Source organism: Sinocyclocheilus grahami, unplaced genomic scaffold, assembly GCF_001515645.1.
Source record: "Sinocyclocheilus grahami isolate Dianchi unplaced genomic scaffold, SAMN03320097.WGS_v1.1 scaffold140.1, whole genome shotgun sequence".
In the NCBI taxonomy this organism is placed as follows: domain Eukaryota; kingdom Metazoa; phylum Chordata; class Actinopteri; order Cypriniformes; family Cyprinidae; genus Sinocyclocheilus; species Sinocyclocheilus grahami.
The window spans coordinates 211142-234110 of NW_015505319.1; the positions used below are offsets into that span (position 1 = coordinate 211142).

The following is a 22969-nucleotide window of genomic DNA, read 5'->3' on the forward strand; positions in this document are numbered from 1 at the left end:
GGTTTAATTCAGTCACATAATGTGTGTGTGTGTGTGTGTGTGTGTGTGTTTCAGCTCATCTGTGATCCACGTCCCAGGAGTCAATGACATCCAGTCCACAGCCGGTTCAGCTGGACAGAACATGACCCAGATCTCCCGACAGATCAACGCCGGCCAGGTGTCGTGGACAGGAAGCCGACCTCCCTTCTCCGGCCAGGTGAGAATGATCCCGGCATACCTCCATGAAATTGGCCCCCCACCCAATGCAAAACGTCGCAAAAATAGTCTCAATCTTTTGTGCTGCTTTGGTTTGTTAGATATAACATATTTATTTAAAGGTCATTCTCAGGTCACTGAGCCCCCCCACACACTCCAAATTCACCCGAAATAGTCTCGTTTGTTTGTGCTGGTTTGTGTAGGTAAAAATTTTGTTTGTGCTGCTTTGGTTTTTAAAATATTAGACATTACATTAAAGGCAATGACATCACTATGACCCAGATCTCCCGACAGATCAACGCCGGCCAGGTGTCGTGGACAGGAAGCCGACCTCCCTTCTCCGGCCAGGTGAGAATGATCCCGGCATACCTCCATGAAGTTGGCCCCCCACCCAACGGAAAACGTCACAAAAATAGTCCGAATCGTTTGTGCTGTAAAAATTTCCGTTTGTGCTGCTTTGGTTTGTTAGATATAACATACTTATTTAAAGGTCATTCTCGGGTCACTGAGCCCCCCCACACGCTCCAAATTCACCCGAAATAGTCTCGCTTCGTTTGTGCTGGTTTGTGCAGGTAAAGGTTTCGTTTGTGCTGCTTTGGTTTTTAAAATATTAGACATTACATTACATTACCATTTGTATAAAAGTTTTACTACAAATATCATGGTTAAACTATGTTTAGTGCAGCAAAACCATGGTTAATTTAGGGTTACCATGGTTTTATTTGTAGTAACACCATGGTTCATTTTCATAAGGGTAACTAATAATATTGTGAACTGACACTGTTAAAACATTGTACTTACATTGACCAGAAATTTGAGTTTGTAACCGTATCAGCTTTTCCTCTAACTCAATTTCCACAAGAGCAGCTCCAAACTCACCCAAAATAGTCTCAATCGTTAGTGCTTCGTTTGTGCTGGTTTGGTTACTACACTTTTTTTTTTAAAGTGTAGTAACCAAGTTTTTTTTTTAATTTGGCATATTCATTACCATTTGTATAAAAGTTTTGCTACAAATATCATGGTTAAACTGTTTATTGCAGCAAAACCATGGTTAATTTAGGGTTACCATGGTTTTATTTGTAGTAACACCATGGTTAATTTTCATAAGGGTAACTACGGGTGGGGGGCTGAGTGACCTCAAAAACAACATTAAATATTATTTTAATATCTTAAAAACCAAAGCAGCACAAATTATTTTTTTTACGGCACAAACCAGCACAAACGGATCACAAACAAACATAGGTATTTGGGGTAAATTTGGAGCGTGTGGGGAGCTGGTGATGTCATCGACCAAAACCATGGTTAATTTAGGGTTACCATGGTTTTATTTGTAGTAACACCATGGTTAATTTTCATAAGGGTAACTAATAATATTGTGAACTGACACTGTTAAAACATTGTACTTACATTGACCAGAAATTTGAGTTTGTAACTGTATCAGCTTTTCCTCTAACTCAATTTCCACAAGAGCATCTTGAACAGAAGTGAGGAACCCAAAATAAAATGCTAAATAAAAGCAAAATAAAAAGCAGCACAAATGAAAATTGTTACGGCACAAACCGGCACAAACCAGCACTAACGATTGAGACTATTTTGGGCGAGTTTGGAGCATGTAGGGGGGCTGGTGACGTCATCACCTAAAATTCAGTGTCTAATATTTAAAAAACTGAAGCAGCACAAACGAAACCTTTACCTGCACAAACCAGCACAAACGAAGCACAAACAAACGAGACTATTTCGGGTGAATTTGGAGCGTGTGGGGGGGCTGAGTGACCTCAGAAAAACAACATTAAATATTATTTTAATATCTTAAAAATCAAAGCAGCACAAATTATTTTTTTTACGGCACAAACCAGCACAAACGGATTAAGCTTTTCTCCTTACAAACTTTCCACAAGAGCATAAATTTCAGAAGTGAGGAACCCAAAATAAAATGCTAAATAAAAGCAAAATAAAAAGCAGCACAAACGAAAATTGTTACGGCACAAACCGGCACAAACCAGCACTAACAATTGAGACTGTTTTGGGCGAGTTTGGAGCATGTAGGGGGCTAGTGACGTCATCACCTAAAATTCAGTTTTAGGGTTACCATGGTTTTATTTGTAGTAACACCATGGTTCATTTTCATAAGGGTAACTAATAATATTGTGAACTGACACTGTTAAAACATTGTACTTACATTGACCAGAAATTTGAGTTTGTAACCGTATCAGCTTTTCCTCTAACTCAATTTCCACAAGAGCATCTTGAACAGAAGTGAGGAACCCAAAATAAAATGCTAAATAAAAGCAAAATAAAAAGCAGCACAAATGAAAATTGTTACGGCACAAACCGGCACAAACCAGCACTAACGATTGAGACTATTTTGGGCGAGTTTGGAGCATGTAGGGGGGCTGGTGACGTCATCACCTAAAATTCAGTGTCTAATATTTAAAAAACTGAAGCAGCACAAACGAAACCTTTACCTGCACAAACCAGCACAAACGAAGCACAAACAAACGTGACTATTTCGGGTGAATTTGGAGCGTGTGGGGGGGCTGAGTGACCTCAGAAAAACAACATTAAATATTATTTTAATATCTTAAAAATCAAAGCAGCACAAATTATTTTTTTTACGGCACAAACCAGCACAAACGGATCACAAACAAACATAGGTATTTGGGGTAAATTTGGAGCGTGTGGGGAGCTGGTGATGTCATCGACCCTAAAATTCAATGTCTAATATTTAAAAAACTGAAGCAGCACAAACGAAAATTGTTACGGCACAAAGCAGCACAAACGAAACCTTTACCTGCACAAACAAACAAGACTATTCCGGGTGAATTTGGAGCGTGTGGGGGGGCTGAGTGACCTGAGAATGACCTTTAAATAAATGTTATATCTAACAAACCAAAGCAGCACAAACGATTCAGACTATTTTTGCGACGTTTTGCGTTGGGTGGGGGGCCAACTTCACGGAGGTTCCCGGCATTGGGTGTGCGTGACTGCGCTACCCGCTGCCCGCTGGCGCTCTAGTCTCCATTAACATAATTAAAGTAATGGAACATTCCTCTTTAGCTGCCTGATGAGAGAACTGGTTCCAGATCCACGTTTGAATGTGGAGCAATGGCTGAAAAAGATCCTTCAGGGCTCAGTAATTAGTTCATACTTGCGTAAAAAAAATATCGGTAACACTTTACAATAAGGTTCATTAGTTAACATTAGTTAACCACTTTAGTTAACATGAACTAAGCATGAACAATACTTCTACAGCATTTATTAATCTTAGTTAATGTTAATTTCAACATTTACTACTGCGTTATTTAAATCGAAAGCTGTGCTTGTTAACATTAGTTAATGCACTGTGAATTAACATGAACTAACAATGAACGACTATATTTTCATTAACATAATCAAAGATGAATAAACATTGTAATAAATGCATTGTTCATTGTTCGTTCATATAAGTTAATACATCAACTGACATTAACTAATGGAACCTTATTGTAAAGTGTTACCAAAATATCTATATATACATAGCAAAATAAGCTAAGGTGTCAGCCTACACCTTTTTTGGTTGAGGTGTAAATTATGTATAATAACCTAAATAAATGCTGTATAGCTGTATAGATGAAAACTGCACAAATTGTGAGTGCAACATGTCCAACTAAAGTAATATGAACTAATATAAGAGAGGGAATGAACTGGGACGCTTTTATGCTGTCTTTTAGGGCATGAGGCCGTGCTTAATGTCCTGCCATTTGAAAGAGTTAGCGGGGTCATGAAGAACCTTGTGTGTGGCATTCATGATATGCGTGTGTGTGTGTGTGTGTTTTTAATCAGCTGTATGTTAATATCATCATGACTCCTGTCATTCCACCGCAGCAGCAGATTCCCGCTCAGTCCAGTAAGGCCCAGTCCTCACCGTTCGGCATCGGCTCCAGCCACAGCTACCAGGCCGACCCGTCCTCTTACAGCCCTCTGTCCAGCCCCGCCACCTCCTCGCCCTCTGGAAACGCCTACTCCAACCTGGCCAATCGCAGCACTGCTTTTGGTAAGATCTGCTTATTTATGGCAATAAAGGCCCATTCACACCAAGGACAATAACTGTAATGATAAAAATAAAGATGTAGTTTTAAAAAGCGTTCTAAATGTAAAAGAACAGCAGAGTCCACAGCACAACTGCACCAATAATGGCACAGAAGAATGCTTTTTTCAGAACTATTTTTTCCAGCTGATGAACGCTAAAAATGTTGACAGCCAATCAGAATCCGCCCTGCTTTAGAGAGCTAGAGCATTTAAAGCTGCAAACCACAAAACTGTAGCCTGTGGTCATAATAAACAGAACGTTATTGTGAAAGTGAAAGTGACGTGACATGTGGCCAAGTATGGTGACCCATACTCGGAATTAGTGCTCTGCTCTGCATCCCATCCAAAGTGCACACACACAGCAGTGAACATACACACCCGGAGCAGTGTTCGTTGGTGTGGACACTAATATAGTTATACTTACCGTTCTTGGTGTAAACATGCTTTAAATTGCATATTTTTTGTGCATATCTGTTTACTGCGCTAATGTTGCCTCATATATTCAATCATTTATTATCCATAATGTGATCAGGTAGATATCAAAATAACTTCCAAAGATAGGGATGTCAACTGTTTTGGTACTACTTTGACTCCTTCTGGTACATTTATTGTTTATAGTCATTTCAATTATATAAACATATTCTGACAATATTGTTAAAATGTATTTATTATTTATTTATATTTATGTATTTAATAATTAATACTAGTAATATAATAATAGTAATGGTAATATGTGAGCATGTTTTCTGTATTATAATAGATAGATGGCAATGGGACACTATTTCACCCATATTTTGACTTTTTTAGACACTTTAATATTGTTTTTATGTATATAAAATCATTTTTGTAAATTTAATTTGATGTGGACACCAAAATGGGACGTGTCATTTTGACCCACATTATAATTTAGATATATATATATATATATATATAATATTATTATTATTATTATTATTAATGATAATGCATGTGTAGCTGTGCATTAACCTCAAATGTGGTTATTTACTGAAAAAAAATATTGTGTAGGATTTACTTTGAAACAATTTTCACTCAGAAATTTGTAGTAAATGTCGCAAAAAAATTACAGCAAGTAACACTGAATTAAATGAGAAATGTTGAAGTAGAAAAACTGAAAAAAAATTTAAGTACTCCAGTAATCTTTGTATTTTTTTACAGTGCTTGTTATCTTTGTAAACATTGGTTTTGTTGGTTTCAACTGGATTTGTCAAAATATTGAATCTGATCTTGTTCATTATTCTTGTGTTATATAAATTGCTATTGCTAATCCTAAAGCATTGCTATCAGCTAGTGAAATTTGACTATCGTGACAACCTTAGACTCCTGCAGCTCTGTTTGTACCTGAAACGGTTGAATGATCTCAGCACATGATTGACAGAAGATCCAGCCTGACGTCAGTCTGAGATTAACAGACCTTCATATGGAGGACACATTACAGCACCTCTGCGAAACCAGTCCTCACTTTTACTTGTGCAGTGATTTATAGATTTCCATATAAAAGACAGACAGTAATGGACAATGACTGAAACAGTCGTTTGTCTTCAACATTAACAGCAGACAGTGTGAGGACTGTATGGCGTCCATAGTGAGACAAACGGCTTTGTTGTTCTGCTTTCTTTGGTTTGGCCACTTAATCTCTATTATAGACCGAGTGAAAAACAGATTTCTGTGGTTTGACTGATCACAACTGGACAACTGACAATTAGATGTTTGTGTTCGTGGTTTTGCAAACTCTTCAAAATTACTTCTCAACACAACAATGACTATTAATCATGAAAGTGTTAAACAGTCCACATAACTTATTCAACGAGTTTGGAAAATTACTTTTTAATGAAGTTATTATCTAAATGTAACCATGAAAGATGCTGTCACTCAAAATGATACAAAACAAATACAACACTAGGCTATGTGAGGCCATGCATTACAGTGTTTTACTACGGTATAGGGGGTTCTTAGACATGAAGTAGAATATATTTTATAGTATTATAAATATAAGTATATATTTTGATAATTGTATAATAATACAATTATAATAAATAATATTAGATAATATATGTATTATTATGTATATAACAGAATGTGTGTGTGTATATATATATATGTATAAATATTTTATAGAATTATAAATATATATTTATAATAATTAATCTAGATTAATCTATAACAAAGAGTGAAAAATTTAAGGGGGTCTGAATACTTTCCGTACCCACTGTATATATATTAAATATTGCATTATAATTATTAAATATTATTATTATTATTATTATGCATTCACTTTTAGCATAATATAAATTTCCTCGTACCATGATATAAGCCATCACCCACTCCTGTCCCATCCTCACGAAGATCAGGTTGAATCAGTGAAACTCTTGCTCTTGACGTGCTTTTCTTTTGCCAGGACTTTAAACAGCCTGCAGTGGGTTTAATTAATCTGTCATGCGTTGCACCTTTTAAACTCATGCTAGAGAGATCTGGTTTCTTTATCCTGACACTTTAAAGTGAGGAATTCGACCAGCGTGACACGAAGAGCACAGATACACAAACACAATTGTGCAACTTTTCACATTCCTCGACCGAAGGCAGAACATGCTGAACGGCTTAAAGCGAGAAACTGTAGAGTCGTTGTTATTGCATTACATCCATTTAAAGCCGCCTCGGATTTCTCCATCACATTCAGGTCTACGAACCGAATTTAATTTGAAGCAGGGCGTGCGTACGGAGACTTTTACAGGATGACATTTTTTCCCATTGTTGTGTCCCTCGAGGGAAACTCTCTACCTTGAACCTGTGATTAGTGTGTCCATTTAATAAGTAATTTATGTTAAACAGGTGACATTAAAAACCCACTTCCATTTCAAGTGTAGCATGCTCCGAATGGCTTTCTGAGCCCTGAAGGCTTCTGCCAGCCGCTTGAAAATGAAGCCATGTCCAGATAATTCTTTTTTTAATATGCTGTCATTAAAGAAAATGGAACATTTATCTTCACCTCCTCACGTGGACCGCACTTAAACACACTCTGAGAGGAAGGACTCTGAGACTGCAGGAAGACACAGTATCTTTTTCTATATTTGGAATGAATCCATTTAATCCCAGTTTTCAGCAAACTGAGCACATGTTTTAATTTTTAGTTAGTGGAATATATGTGCTTTATTCTTGATCACAATTGTAACCAATGAGAAACAAAAACTTCTTAGCTGTTTAAAAAAAGACCTAGTAGAAAGTTACAAATAAAAGTACTTTTAAGTCTCTTGCTCACTAAGGCTTCATTTAACAAAATAAATACAGTAAAAACAGTAATATTGTGAACTATTATTACAGTTTAATATAGCTGGTTCCTTTTTGGATATATTTTAAGATGTAATTTCTTCCTGTTATTTCAAAGCTGAATTTTCAGCATCATTACTCCAGTCTTCAGTGTCACAGAAATCATTCTAATATGCTAATTTGATGCTCCATATATAATACAGGTGCACAGGTGCATATGTAATTTATTTATTTATTTATTTATTTATTTATTTATATATGCATAATAAATATACACAGTACAAACACATATATTATGTAAACAAAAACTTTTATTTTGCATGCGATTAATCGTTTGACAGCACTAATTATAATTAAGAAACAGAAAATACAATTAAGTGTTAAATGTCAAATATGCCAGAATATATAAGTGAGCTTGTTTCCTATCCATACTTAATAACTTTCTCTCTATGATAAATTCATAAAGTGTTAAAATGAGGAAAGTTGTACTTTGCCCTTTTCCGAAGAACTTTGAAAAACATATTTTCATATTTCATATTCGGTTCTGATGGAAATGAGAAGTGACAGGGGAGCACATCTCCGCCAGAGCAGCGGTTTGAAGATCAGAAATGTCATTAATTTGAACATTTTTATATCATGATCTGCGGGCAGATTTATTAGGTGTCATTACCAACCCGCTGCGAATTTCATAAAATCTCATTTCTTTTTATTTGTATATGTTCAACCTTAATTGACTGCTAGTTATTGGCTGTGATCTTTATTCCAAGACATGATCAATGTTTTTACATAATAAGAATAAGAGACTCACCTTGCGAATTTATACACATAAAATAAATACAGTCTTTTATTTACTGATAAACCAGCTCCTGTTAGACTCTTTGGATTTGTGCTTCATAGTTTGTACAATGTTTGTCACAGCTAATGCAATGCATAAACAATAATCATACCGCCTTTATTCACATGTTTCATACTGAGATAATGTTACATTGTGTCTTAATTGCAGTCTATATGCATACGTGAAATCCAGCACACTTTCAACAGCTGCATTTATCGTTATGAAAGCAAGAGAACGTGCATTCAGTCCTTAAATTGATTGAATATGCTTGGGAATAACTGCTAAGCCCGGCTCTTTCTTTGAACGGCGTTTGCTTTTGGCACGCCGGCTTTTTGTACCATTACATCTTTGAGAATCACGTTTGATGGAGCGACCGGAGGATAAGCGCTACATAAGCACTGCAGATACCGAGGGAGAACATGAAGCATGCTGATTTCAGATTGATGGGGACGGAGGAAGATGGCTAGGGGAGAGAAACACAACCAAAGACGAATAGAAATATTGATGGAGAGATTTACGAGGCGCGTCAAACGGCCGAACCTTGAGGGAAAGACAGACAGAAATCGAGCTAGAGAAGGGCCGCTCTCGGCGTCCGCGTGGCAAGCGCTAACACAGTAGGGAAATGAGAAGTTTGACCTTACATCACTGCCTCATCAACATGAAGAATATGAGAAACAGCCCGAGGGCACCGCTGTGCCATCCTGCAAACCACCCACCCACGTCGTCGACTGCACCCGCCGCACGTTAGTCTGCTTCACTCACTCGTTTCCTAAGCAAAGACTCGGGCCCCGCGGGTGAAGAGACACTAGATGTATGCGTTTAAATGATTCTGTCAGCCTCTAGTAAATGTCTCTCCCTCTGTTCGGCAAATTGAGCGAAATGGAGGTCGTACGCTTGAAGTGTTTTACAAGCACGCTCGATTGAGATGCTGCAAAAGTAGACGCGTTGGAGTTAATGTGGAAGTTGTTACCGTAAAGTCTAAACATGTTTTTTGAGGAGCGCTGAGGGATCCATATCACAATATTCTGCCATCATTTATTCACCTCGATTTCTTAGTTTTTTTTCTGTAGAACACAAAAGGATTTTTTGCAGTTATATTAATATTATTTCTATTACTATACTATGTATATATATATATATTGAATTAGCTTTTATTTATATACTTTCAGTTTTTATTTTACTTTTAGTAATTTTATGTACATTTGTATTAGCTTGCTTTTTTAACATTTATATTGAGCTTTATTTTTTTCTAGTTTTAATTTTAGTAATTTTAGTACTTATTTTAATTTGTTATTTTATTTTGTTCCATTTATAGTTTGTTTTTATTCTGATATTTAGATTTCAGTTTTATTTCAATCAACAAATTATTTTGTATATTTTTAGATAGCTTTTTTTCAGTTATTTTATTTTTATATTTTCAGTTCTTAAGTTTAGTTTAAGTTCATCTTTCATTCAAGATTGTTATATTATTCCAATCAACAAATGATTTTAAAATAATTTTAACAATAATAAAACATTTTATTTTCTGCTTTTTTCAATTGTTTTCATCTAATATTGACATTTTCTTTAAACTTTATTTTAATTAACATGTTTCTAATAGTTCTAGTTAACAGTAATAACACTTATTTTTATTTCAGTTATTTTACTTTTATTTTATTCCATTAATAATTTTTTGTTTTATTCCATTATATAATTAGTTTGCATCTAATATTTATGTTTATACTTTATTTTATTTCAATCAACAAATTATTTAAAATTGTTTTGGTTAACTATAATAACATTTATTTTTATTTAATTCAGTTTCTAATTTTCATTTCAAGTTTTCATGTAATATTTATATTTTGTTTTATTTCAGCTTTCAATCAACAAATGAATTTGAATGGTTTTAGTTAACAATAATGCCGCTTCGCAGCTCTTTTCCATACAGCAGTAGTTCGCTGGGATTGCAGAAAGAACCAAAACACCATAAAGTGTCTTGGGCGTAATGTCTATTCATCTTTAAGCTGAAGAAGTGTCTGTTGGGAGCCGTTGTGAATGTGTCTGTGTTGGTTTCTCCAGATGTGTCGGGTGAGAGCAGCCAGAGTGGAGGACAGTTCCAGGGCCGGCCGTCTGAGGTCTGGTCTCAGTGGCAGAGTCAACACCACAGCCAGCAGGGAGGAGACCCGCATCCTCATCCTCATCCTCAGTCCAGCCAGACCGAGGTCTTCCAGGTGAACTCACTGTCATACACATCAATATCCACCTGTATGCAGTACATTGGTTTATTTTTATTATTATTATTATATTTATTCATATTTTAGATTTGGCTATTTTTATATGTGCAGTTTTTATTTTAGTGTTAGTATTTTGAAGTTTTTAGTAATTTTGCTATGTGTTCTAGGCTTGCCGCGATAGACGGTGCTGATGGTGATACCGTTGTTAAGCCGCAACACCGGTTCCGTCACTTGCCCACCGCGGCACCGACCCCCACCATCGTTTAGATTTTTTGTAGTAATAAAAATAATTTAGTTCAGTAAAAGAACAGACACTACAATTAAAAACTGAACGCGGCTGCTCAATGCAGCGTGCCGAATGACAGTCGCATCCCAGATCAGATTTAGTTTCTCCAGTGAGGAGAGTGAGTCCAGCTGACTGACAAGAAGAGTGGGGTGAGACAGACAAGACGATCGCGGATGATTTAGTTTCAAAACTAGATGCAAAAGTACCTGTTTGGCAGTATTTTTGATTTTGAAAAGTCTGTTGACTTTTGCCGTTTATCTAAATTGATTTTGGAAGTTTTTTTAAACATTCATTTCTTATTTAATTGATTCCACAGTGTTTGCTGATTTTTACTTTATTTAAACTTTGTGTCATTTATTTATTTTATTTGACATCAAGGCTCATGCCGTGCCTCCAAGCTTTCTTACTCGTTTTGCTAATAAACGTTCTACGTTTCTTATTTATTTGGTTATATATTATACGTTTACTTAACCTATTTCCAGTTTTGTATACCTATTTAAACTTTATGTAAGTTATTTGTTATTTTATATTAGGCATAGCCTGCCCTATAGCGTGGTGTATTTTTATTTGTTTTGTTAATAAACGTTCTAGGTTTTATATATAGGCTAAAGTGAGTTTGACGTTGTATTTTGTTGTTGCATTCAAGCAATTGACGCCGAACTGCAGCTAATTCGAAAGTGAAAGTAAAATGCGCACGATGCTTTTAAGCTATTTAAAAGCGAAGGAAAGCCAGGAAAAGAGGGAAAATTCTAACTAACTAAAAACGAACAATTGCTTTACGCTGAATTGCCGCTATTTGAAAGTGAAAGTAAAATGTGCACGCTGCTTTTACAAGCTATTAAAAAGCGAAGGAAAGCGAGGAAAAGAGGGAACGCCCCGCCCCCGCGGTGATACCGGTGTTGTCAAAAGTCGATTAACTGGTGGGAAAATTTCCTCACCGTCACAACCCTAATGTGTTCTTATTTTTATAATTGTTTAGTTTTTTTAATATTTCTACTTAGATTTTTCAGTTTTAGTCATTTTAGTACTTCAACTTAAACATACATTTTATTTCAGTTAGTTGCCAGGGCAATGTTGCTCATTTTCATTTGTTTTCTAATATTTCATAATTTTTATTCATTTAAAACGTAATATATACTAATATTTATAGTCTATTTATATGTATTTTCTGTTTATATTCTCGCTAGAATTGATCAAATGTAAATGTGTATCTTAAATGTTAGTCACTTTGGAGAAAATCTGTGCATAAATGTGTTAAATGTAAATGTGATTTTATTTCAGCTTTATTTGAAGTTTTAGTTAAAAATTTGTGTTGGAGACAGAAATGTAAATACTCTTTTGGTGAAAATGGTCTCTTCAGTTATAGCCCCTAAATCTCAAATACGGTGCGTCATTAATGAGCTGTGATAAAAACCAATGACAATTCGCCATTGATGTCGAACCTTGTGTGACGCGTCCCATTTGAGAAAGAAATATTGAAACTTTCCGACAGATGCTTGAATTATTTTATTGATTCTTTTCTTAGTCATGCAAATTCACTAATGTAGCATCTCTGGATGTGAATCGGCCTTTATAGTTCCATTCACCTACACTACTGACCATAGCCTGTCTGATTTAACGCCGCGCTCTGTTTCTGTCCCGCAGGATATGCTGCCGATGCCTGGTGATCCCACCCAAGGAGCAACCAATTACAACATCGAAGACTTTGCCGACCTCGGCATGTTCCCTCCGTTCTCTGAGTAATCTGAGATTCTTTTGTTAGTTAGTTTGTTTGTATTGGTTCGGACTGCAGTATCTTCATCTCACATGTGACACGCATGACGCTGCTGAAACACATGAAGAGTTTCACACACACACACACACACACACACACACACACATTCTTGACTTGATCACTTGTACACAAACCGTTAGAAACACACAGCGCTAAGAGCAAAATAAATATATTCCCAGTCTTGATGCTCTTCTTTCATTTAACCATCATGTGATGATTAACTGCTGCCATTAGCACAAAAAAATGTACGCAAACATCATTTACAAAATACATTTGCATTTACAGCCAATTTTGTGAGCAGTAAATGTGCAAGATTATTTATGCAAAGGCATAATTTACTTCTAATAAAGCAGCATCAATATTAAGCCTAAAATTCGTAGATAGCAGGCAAATTAATGCCTGGATTGGGCAAAATGTGAATATGACACGGGATTGTACACTGTAAAAAAAAAATCCATAAAATTTATGGTAAAAAAACGGCAGCTGTGGTCGCCGGAATTTTACCGTAAAAACTACTGTAGCAACATCTTAGGTTTTACGGTTTTAACTTAAATTTACAGTAAAATACCATAATTTCATTAACTGATATAATGTTAATATACCAACCTATTGAAGTACTGAAATCTGTTTTGTATCTTTGTAATACACTGATAACCACCAAATGCAGGTGGTGATGAGAAAGTCACATGATGAACCAAAGCCCATCACAAGCAGCTTTTAAATAATAACATATATAGAAGGTGCACAGTGTCATCCACGCAAACACTAAACACCATCATAGTAACACACATGAAACTGAAATAATGCAATAAACATTCATTTAACAACATTAGGTGTAACACACAACCCTAATATACAAAACTGATAAGAAAAAACTAAGAAACATAGTTATTTCAACAAAAAACATCAAATTTGAAATGTAATGCAAGGAATTCTGGGAATGTCAATTTACGGTTATTCACTGTAAATTATACGGTCTTTTTCACTTACAAAAACGGTATACTACCGTAAAATTAATGTCCAATACATGTAATATCCAATACAGTTTTTCACCGTATATAGTAGGGGAATTTACCGTTAACCATTTAACAGGTTTTTACTGTAGCATTTTTACAGTCTTTTACCATTAAATTCACGGCCATTTTTTACAGTGTACATCAAATTACTGTAAGTTAAAGTTAGATGATTCACCCAGCAACTTCAAGTCAAGACTGTTCTCACATACACACACAAATATAACGCCGTTTTTTCTTCTTCACTTGTTGCACCTCATTTTTCGTTGCCAAACAGCATCTCGCTGACAAAAAAACGCGGAGATATTTTTACGCTTACCGTGTTAAATGTAGTCTATGTAGTGATGTCTATAACCTAGCTTAACTAATAATAAATGTAGACGGATGTAAAGACAAAAACAGTATTTGATTTGAATTTAAAATTTGCATTTGCAACTTTTCTTTTTTCTCTTAAAAAAACACTAGCAACAGTGTCACTTTGTGAAGTAATCGACACCAGCCTCATATGAGCAGATGCAGCGTAAATCTCAAGCATTTCGCGGTGTTCGTTGTAATCTTTGTGGCAGCTGCGATTCTTACTATTAACTTTTGGACTAATAATGTGGACTTCTTGTTTTCTCGATCATGCCACAACTCTGGACTGATGGAAAGACCTTGACATTAAATCTAAACCTTTTTGGAAATCAAATGGATGGTTGATGTAAATAATGTGATTTTTTTTTTTTATGTCGGACCATGTTTTATTTCACATACAGCTATATATACTTGTGTAGGTTTAATATCATTGTGTGCAATGTGAGTACATATTTAACTCTCGGTACTTAGTTAGCCTGTCCATTGTACAATGAGTCTAGGATTGTATAAACTGTGTAAATGTGTTCCGTTATTTTTGTGTAACTTTATGACGAGAAATTGTGCTTGTGACAATAAATTCTCATTGAATATGTGGATTTCAGGCAAACTGAGTGAGCTGTATTCTTTGGGTCGCTAAATCGACACATTTACCTGTTTTAATATGACATAATAATAATTTCTTGAATGTTGGTGAATATTAGGGGTCTTGAATGTGCATGAAAATGTGTTTTGGAAAGGCTGTACAAATGTTGTTATCCATTTTGATTTCATGTCGACCACTTCCAAAACACGGAAGTTAATTTTTATTTTACTTATTATGGAAAACTACATGCAGCAGTCGTAGAGTTATGGTCCGTATACATAAAAATGTATTGCTGCTCCAAGAAACGTCAACTGACAGATTTTGTTTGTTTTTTATCTAATATTTATATTTTCCTTTTCTAAACTTTATTTCAGTCAACAATATCAACTTTTAATAGACCCATATTTTAGCTGAAGCAATCATTTGAAGTTTAAAACATCTAAATTATGGATTTGTTTCTTACAAACACCGTTTTTTTTGCTTCCTAAGACATTAACTGATGGACTGGAGTGGTGTGGATTACTTGTGGATTCTTGTGATGTTTTTATCAGCTGTTTGGACTCTCATTCTGACGGCACCCATTCACTGCAATGCTACATTTCTCCAAATGTGTTCAGAAACAAACTCGTCTAAAATGGCCTGAGGGTGAGTAAATTTTCAGCAAACTCAATAATGGGTGAACTTTTCCTTTAAAGTAAATCACAAGTTCCAGTTATGTGATGTGGTATGTTGTAACCCATGTGGTAACGTTCACGCACACTCATCTTGTATATGACCTTTCTGACATGACTTGAAGATGGCAAGTCTTTTTTTTTTCTTCTACATGCATGTGAGCTTGCCAAGAGACCATATCAGCTTGTCATATGATTGCATTTCTGTACACTGTCAAAAATGTTCACGTTGAGCTCCTCCTGGGTGAAGCATGACATGACTTGACTGGCTAGAAGCGTAAACATCAGATCCGTTAAATCACGTTCATTGCGTGCCTCAGTTTAATGCAGAAGTACTTTTCAGATGTCTTCAGCATTCCAGAGGATCTTGATGCTCTTTGATTAGACTGTCTAAACACTCGCGTGACAGCTCAGATGTTTAGTAGAGAAACTTGAGATGTTTTGCAGGGGTCAAATGCATCGAGTCTGGCTGCTTTCACTGTCATTCCTGCATGTTTGCATTGATGTTTTATAACAGTATAAGTTTTCTTGAACTAATGGGATTCACCATTTAAAAAAAAAGTCAAGTAGGTCTTTTAAATAGTGATCAAGATAACTTGAGATTTACTGGAATATTAAAACTTTATTGTAGTTTACTGAATACTTTGATGTTCTAACAACTTTTCTGAAAGCCAAGTGATATCTCAATAGCTTTTCTGTATGATTTCTTCATTTTCAAGTCGAACCAAATATATCACATTTGCTTTCTTCCCATTATGCACCCTCATGAATCAAATAGCATAACAATGCATTGTTTGACCATTTTGACAGTTTTATTTATACTGTTGTTGTTGATTTTATTTGCACATTTAGTAACATTTAGAATGAGTGTGAAATACTTGTTTTAATCATCTCATGATTCATGAGAGGTTGTGGATAGTTTAAAGAAATAGTTCATCCCAAAATGAAGTTTTGCTGAAAATATACCAACCCTCACACCATCCAAGATGTAGATGAGTTTGTTTCTTCATCAGAACAGATTTGGAGAAATTCAGCATTGCATCCCTCGCTCACCAATGGATGCTCTGCAGTGAATGGGTGCCGTCAGAATGAGAGTCCAAACAGCTGATAAAAACATCACAATAATCCACAGCACTCCAGTCCATCAGTTAATGATTTGTGAAGCAAAAAGCTTCATGTTTGTGGATTATTGTGATGTTTTTATCAGCTGTTTGGACTCTCATTCTGACGGCACCCATTCACCGCAGAGCATCCACTGGTGAACAAGTGATGTAATCATAACATTTCTCCAAATCTGTTCTGATGAAGAAACAAACTCATCTACATCTTGAGGGTTGAGGGCGAGTACATTTTCAGCAAATTTTCATTTTTGGGTGAACTATTCCTTGAACTCTATTAATTTGACACAAATCACAAGGAGACGGCACCCATTCACTGCAGAATTCAACAACAACAAAAAAGCAATGCAAACGGTTGTCATCCTTTTTTATACTTATAAGTTTATAAGTTTAATTCCCCATCTCACAGGCCTGCAGCTATGCAGTCAAGCCCGGTTTTTGTTTTGGAATGCTACCAGTGCGTTTATTTAATGTTGCGTGCACTATACACTGTCATATCTGACAGGATCAGGTCAGGACCTGTTGGGTTTCGCAATAAAACCATTAACATGTTTTGACTGACAAATAAAAACATAACTTTCTACCCTGTTGTTTTCAGTTGAACTGTTTCATATGATGTGGAAAAGATGATGGTATGAATTGCTCTGTCAGAACAACAGCTAAGCATCATTCTACTGACTTTAGACGGCTAACTTTGAGTGTCTGTCGTGTTCAGGCCGTTAGATTTCCCATTCACCTCAGTAGGAGTTTCTCTGTTGGCCGCTGGTGGATGCAGGATGCTCCTGCTGTCTGAACATACTGGAAAACTGGTGTCATGACAGCAACACTGACTAATGGCACCACAAGAACGCACACATTCCCAAAGCCTTCACTAGTGACTATCCAGAGCCGTGATGTCAAAGACAGCAGACAGAGAGAAAGATCAGTCCATTTCAAGCTGTTAATGTTTATATCCGCCCTTTGTGCACTCTAAAAAATGCTGGGTTGTTTCAACCCAATGTTGGGTCAAATATGGACTAACCCAACTGTTGGGTTAAAAAGCTAAGTTAAAAATGTAACCAAAATGTAACCCAACTGTTGGGTTAGTCCATATTTGACCCAACATTGGGTTGAAACAACCCAGCATTTTTTAGAGTGTGTGTTTATTTATTTAATATTCTGGCTAATTTGGTTATGATTTCGGCTATTATGAGCGTTGCACTTTCAGTTCGGTTTAATACATTTTGCCATAGTTTATTATTAACTATTTGAATAATAATCATTTGTTTCTGAATGCATATATTCATATTGCTTAAAAGCAGCATGCATCTGTTCATTGTGACAACAGTTACAATATGGCTAGCTATGGAACATGCAATATTCAGTTAGTTAAAATGTATGAGACTGAATCAAACAGGATATATTGACGATAAATATATGAACCTGGTTATTGTATAAAACACATTCAGTTTATTACTATTACAGAAATCTTACCTATTTAATTTGACTACAATATATGCATCAAATTAAGTTGGTCAGTTTGTTTGTTAAAACTGTGTAATCCAAATGGATGAAAATCTTATATATGCATTTCAAATACATAAGTCTTAAAGTGCCCCTATTATGGATTTTTGAAAATGACCATTCATGCAGTGTGCAACACAGCTCTAAGTGAATGAAAACATCCTGCAAAGTTTTAAATCTGAAAGTGCACCGTGTATAAAGTCATGGGCTCTCAAAAGAAAGAGTCGACTCTGAATCACTGAAACGAGTCGTTTTTAAAATGAATCCCAGGCCGTTTCATGTTGATGTCAACATGAAACATTAGCATATATATATTCGCATTGGTCAAATTAATTCTTTGCCACTAGGTGCCGGTTTTGGAGCTGTAAAAATAGCGGTTTCCCCGGTAACGCTGTACACAAAGCAGAATTAAGTTGGTCAGTTTGTTTGTTAAAACTGTGTAATCCAAATGGATGAAAATCTTATATATGCATTTCAAATACATAAGTCTTAAAGTGCCCCTATTATGGATTTTTGAAAATGACCATTCATGCAGTGTGCAACACAGCTCTAAGTGAATGAAAACATCCTGCAAAGTTTTAAATCTGAAAGTGCACCGTGTATAAAGTCATTGGCTCTCAAAAGAAAGAGTCGACTCTGAATCACTGAAACGAGTCGTTTTTAAAATGAATCCCAAGCTGTTTCATGTTGAAGTCAACATGAAACATTAGCATATATATATTCGCATTGGTCAAATTCATTCTTTGCCACTAGGTGCCGGTTTTGAAGCGGTAAAAATAGCAGTTTCCCCGGTAACGCTGTACACAAAGCAGCACTGTGCTCACAAATGCTGCTTTATCAGGCGTTATAGACATGATGAAATAATACATAAGTCTTAAAGTGCCCCTATTATGGATTTTTGAAAATGACCATTCATGCAGTGTGCAACACAGCTCTAAGTGAATGAAAACATCCTGCAAAGTTTTAAATCTGAAAGTGCACCGTGTATAAAGTCATTGGCTCTCAAAAGAAAGAGTCGACTCTGAATCACTGAAACGAGTCGTTTTTAAAATGAATCCCAAGCTGTTTCATGTTGAAGTCAACATGAAACATTAGCATATATATATTCGCATTGGTCAAATTCATTCTTTGCCACTAGGTGCCGGTTTTGAAGCGGTAAAAATAGCAGTTTCCCCGGTAACGCTGTACACAAAGCAGCACTGTGCTCACAAACGCTGCTTTATCAGGCGTTATAGACATGATGAAATGAAAATGAGACCAATCAGAGCAGATTAGCGTCACGCAAAGCAGGGCTTTGGAAAAATGAATCGTTAAACTAATCGTTTGGGAGTCGTTGAGCAAGTAAGGTAAAAATAAATGCATGTTATAAGACAATGAAAGTGTTTTTTGACCTTGCATGCATTTCAACCTGTTGTTGGGGACTCCCAAAACCAAAATATGAACCTTTCATAACCCATAATAGGGGCACTTTAAATTTAGGCCTAAATATTTTTGAGTTCATGTTTAAATCTACACCACAGATTTCTCCAGATTTTCTTGCCAAAGCAGCATAAAAAATGGGGAAAAGGTCTCAAGTTCAGTGGGATATTTTGCTATTCATTCTTTCTCATCTGTAAAAAATGCTGTACACGTACATCTCTTTAAACATTTTTATTTGTGTCAAAAACGTATTGACCTTAAAACAGCTGTGCCTGTCCTGATACATGGCATATGTTCAGAGATGTTTCTTTTCTTTCTTTCTGATTTCTCAGAAATTTCCAAGACCCCTAAAGCAACAACCGATCCCGCTGTGCAATACTTTCTCTCAGTTTGAGTATGTACGGAAACATTCACTTTTGTAGTGTCTCTGTTCCAAAACACAGTCAGCTTCCTACATACGAAGTTTGTAACTATATGTGCAGTATTAAATGATGCTGCCTTCCTCTTTTGGGCAAACTCTAAAGCAACAAAGTGATGCTATACGTTTTTTTTTGTTTCCTCATCATGAAGGCCCATGAAAAATCAAACACACTGAATCCTGTCATTTGTTCTCCAGTGCATTGACTCTAGCTTTGGGAAGTCAGAAACTCCCAACTTCATTAGAGGGGAACAAGCTCAATCTTGGGTCTGATAAGATTCCCAGAATCTCCCCAGGACCTCAATTAAGTTGCGTGTAATCTCCATGTGTCTAATGTGAGATGGTTTCTGGTTCCTCTTGAATCTAGGTTGACATTCTTTACTTTCCAAAGTGAATCTGGCATTGGTGATCATTAGCTACGAGAAGCTCCCTTTGGACGAAACTTCCTTGAGGTTCCTCCACAATGTTTACAGCTAAAACTCTTAAGAAGACATCAATTACTCTGAGGACCTGAGGCGAAGCTGTGATGGACACGTCGATGAAGATATTTTGACAACCTCCTCCGCCTTCAAACCATTCAAAGAGAGGGCAGCTGCCCCCTGAAAATGTTTCTTTACTTTGAATGCGGTGTGATGGTGTAACAAACAATAAATCCATCCCCTTTTTTCTCTGAATGTGAGACAAGAAAATTGAAGTTTTGACATAGTCGTAATTTGTCGTCTTTTCTATGATTTTTGGTTCTTTTCTTTTTCTGCCCACGTTTGTTGGTTTATGTGATTGTAAAAGAAACTTTAAAAATGAGCTCAAGGTATTATGTAAATACTGTTGTTTTTCATTACAATTATAACGTGTTACTGTAGTCTAAAGACATTTTTGGAAACAACACCCAACTTCTTGCCTGACTTTCAAATCTTAGTCTACGCAGTTGCTGAAATCTACAAATATTGTTACTTTTCCCACCGTCCCATTGACTGTAAGTGTATGCAAACCCTAAACATTAGCACACCAAATCAGCAAACGTTTCTGCTTACAGTTCCCCCAAACCGCAGCCCACGATGCTTTCAAAGCTAACAACCCAATCCTGGGTGGGGGATTGCTCACTTTTTATTTAAATATTGTTGTTATTATTGTGTTCAGACGGCATTCCAAAGCCATCTAATGGTTCTTCCATGACCATATCAGATGATAGAAGTCATGTTTTCGGACACATCGCATCAGTGTAGGGCATAATGTGATTGGCCAGCTCTCTAGCCAAGCTAACCTGGTAAAAACCAGCCGTAACAGATACAGAAAACAAAACCCAGAGCATTCCAGACGTTGCTAACATAAGCTTCCAGTCAGTTGCTGTCCATTTGAGTAAAGCCTTTTTTATGGCACCATCTGGAGAATTTCGCCACTGTCTCGTTCTATTAGTGTACGAGGGAGGTCGCATAGTGAGCAAAGAGAACATTCCCAATGTACTGCGATGAGTGATTCGGATATTGTTGTAGAGTTTGTGGCCAAAATTTCAGATCCTGCTGGGATACTGTGGGAATGCCCAGGCAGGAGCAATGAGGCAAGGGGGTGATGCATGGTGGGAAAGTAACAGGAAAAACAGTCCTGTGACATCACTGTGTTTATTTCCCCTAAATGTTATTCTCCTGCACATTGGTGTGTCATTAGCTCCTGATTAAAAAACCATTGTCTGCATTATCCCATGTATGCTGATGTTATGACTTAGGCAAACAATAGCAGTTTACCGGAATATTTCTGTCATTATCTGCTCACCCTCGTGTCTTGTAAAGCTCACAAATCAAAGTTGAATTTAGACACGTTGCACAAGATTTGACGTCACCGATGCCAAACACCATCAGTGTTTCGTAAATGCCATTTGAGAGCTGCAGCAGCGGGGAAGATTTTCATCCGGATTTATTTTCATTTTCATTGTGTAACATTTATTTAAAAGTTTCTCTCACGGTCCAGACATTAAACAACGTTACTTTGTTTATCTCAAACCCACGGCCGTAACATCTCATGATGATTTTTATGCGTAAATCCAGCTGCAGACAGTGCATCATAGAAAGACATTTGAGTGAATCTCACAAACATTTTCTTTTGGATATATATATAATGCGTCTAACTCTTGTATAATGTTATGACTTAGGCAAACAATAGCAGTTTACCGGAATATTTCTGTCATTATCTGCTCACCCTCGTGTCTTGTAAAGCTCACAAATCAAAGTTGAATTTAGACACGTTGCACAAGATTTGACGTCACCGATGCCAAACACCATCAGTGTTTCGTAAATGCCATTTGAGAGCTGCAGCAGCGGGGAAGATTTTCATCCGGATTTATTTTCATTTTCATTGTGTAACATTTATTTAAAAGTTTCTCTCACGGTCCAGACATTAAACAACGTTACTTTGTTTATCTCAAACCCACGGCCGTAACATCTCATGATGATTTTTATGCGTAAATCCAGCTGCAGACAGTGCATCATAGAAAGACATTTGAGTGAATCTCACAAACATTTTCTTTTGCATAAAGAAAATTATACAGATTTTTTGGGATTGTGTTGTAAGAATACGATTATTGAATCAAATGTTTTTGTTTTTGTTTACTTGTTACCCATCATATACTCACATATTTACTTAATTTGTATAATGTATTTTAATGTGAATTTTTAATTGCAACTGCGTATCATATAATTTAATAATGTAGCTATTAGAAAAAGGAGAAAATAATCTTTAATTATGCTTTCATTATGGTTCATTTCATATATATATATAATGCGTCTAACTCTTGTATGCTCTTTAAAACATTTTCCTCACTCCTTTGTCCTCCTCCTCCCCCTCTTGCATCAACTCTAATAGCTAACAACTTTGCCACGTTTTTTGCCATGTTGTCCAAGTCACAACATCTAGCTACTGGGGTGCCTCAGGGCTCAGTTCTTGGACCACTTCTCTTCTCTGTCTACATGTCATCACTTGGTTCTGTCATTCAGAAACATGGCTTTTCATACCACTGCTATGCTAGCTACTCGCATCTCAGCTTGTCTAACAGACATTTCTTGCTGGTTGAAGGACCATCACCTTCAACTCAACCTTGCCAAGACAGAACTGCTTGTGGTTCCATCAAAGCCATCGTTTCATCACAATTTCACCATCCAGTTTGGCGCATCAACCATAACTCCTTCAAAAACAGCCAGAAACCTTGGAGTTATGATTGATGATCAGCTGACTTTCTCAGACCACATT

At 36.3% G+C, this 22969-nt stretch overlaps 1 protein-coding gene across 1 annotated transcript in view; it reads left to right on the forward strand.

Annotated features, from left to right (window-relative positions):
• Positions 1-13086, forward strand: part of LOC107591303 (aryl hydrocarbon receptor nuclear translocator 2-like) — an 82857-nt gene extending 69771 nt beyond the window's left edge. The window contains exons 16-19 of the mRNA XM_016280427.1: positions 478-543; positions 4060-4228; positions 10439-10590; positions 12524-13086. Coding sequence (XP_016135913.1) covers positions 478-543; positions 4060-4228; positions 10439-10590; positions 12524-12622 — 486 coding nt within the window. The 3' untranslated portion in view covers positions 12623-13086. The remainder of the gene's footprint in view (positions 1-477; positions 544-4059; positions 4229-10438; positions 10591-12523) is intronic.
• Positions 13087-22969: the final 9883 nt, after the last annotated feature.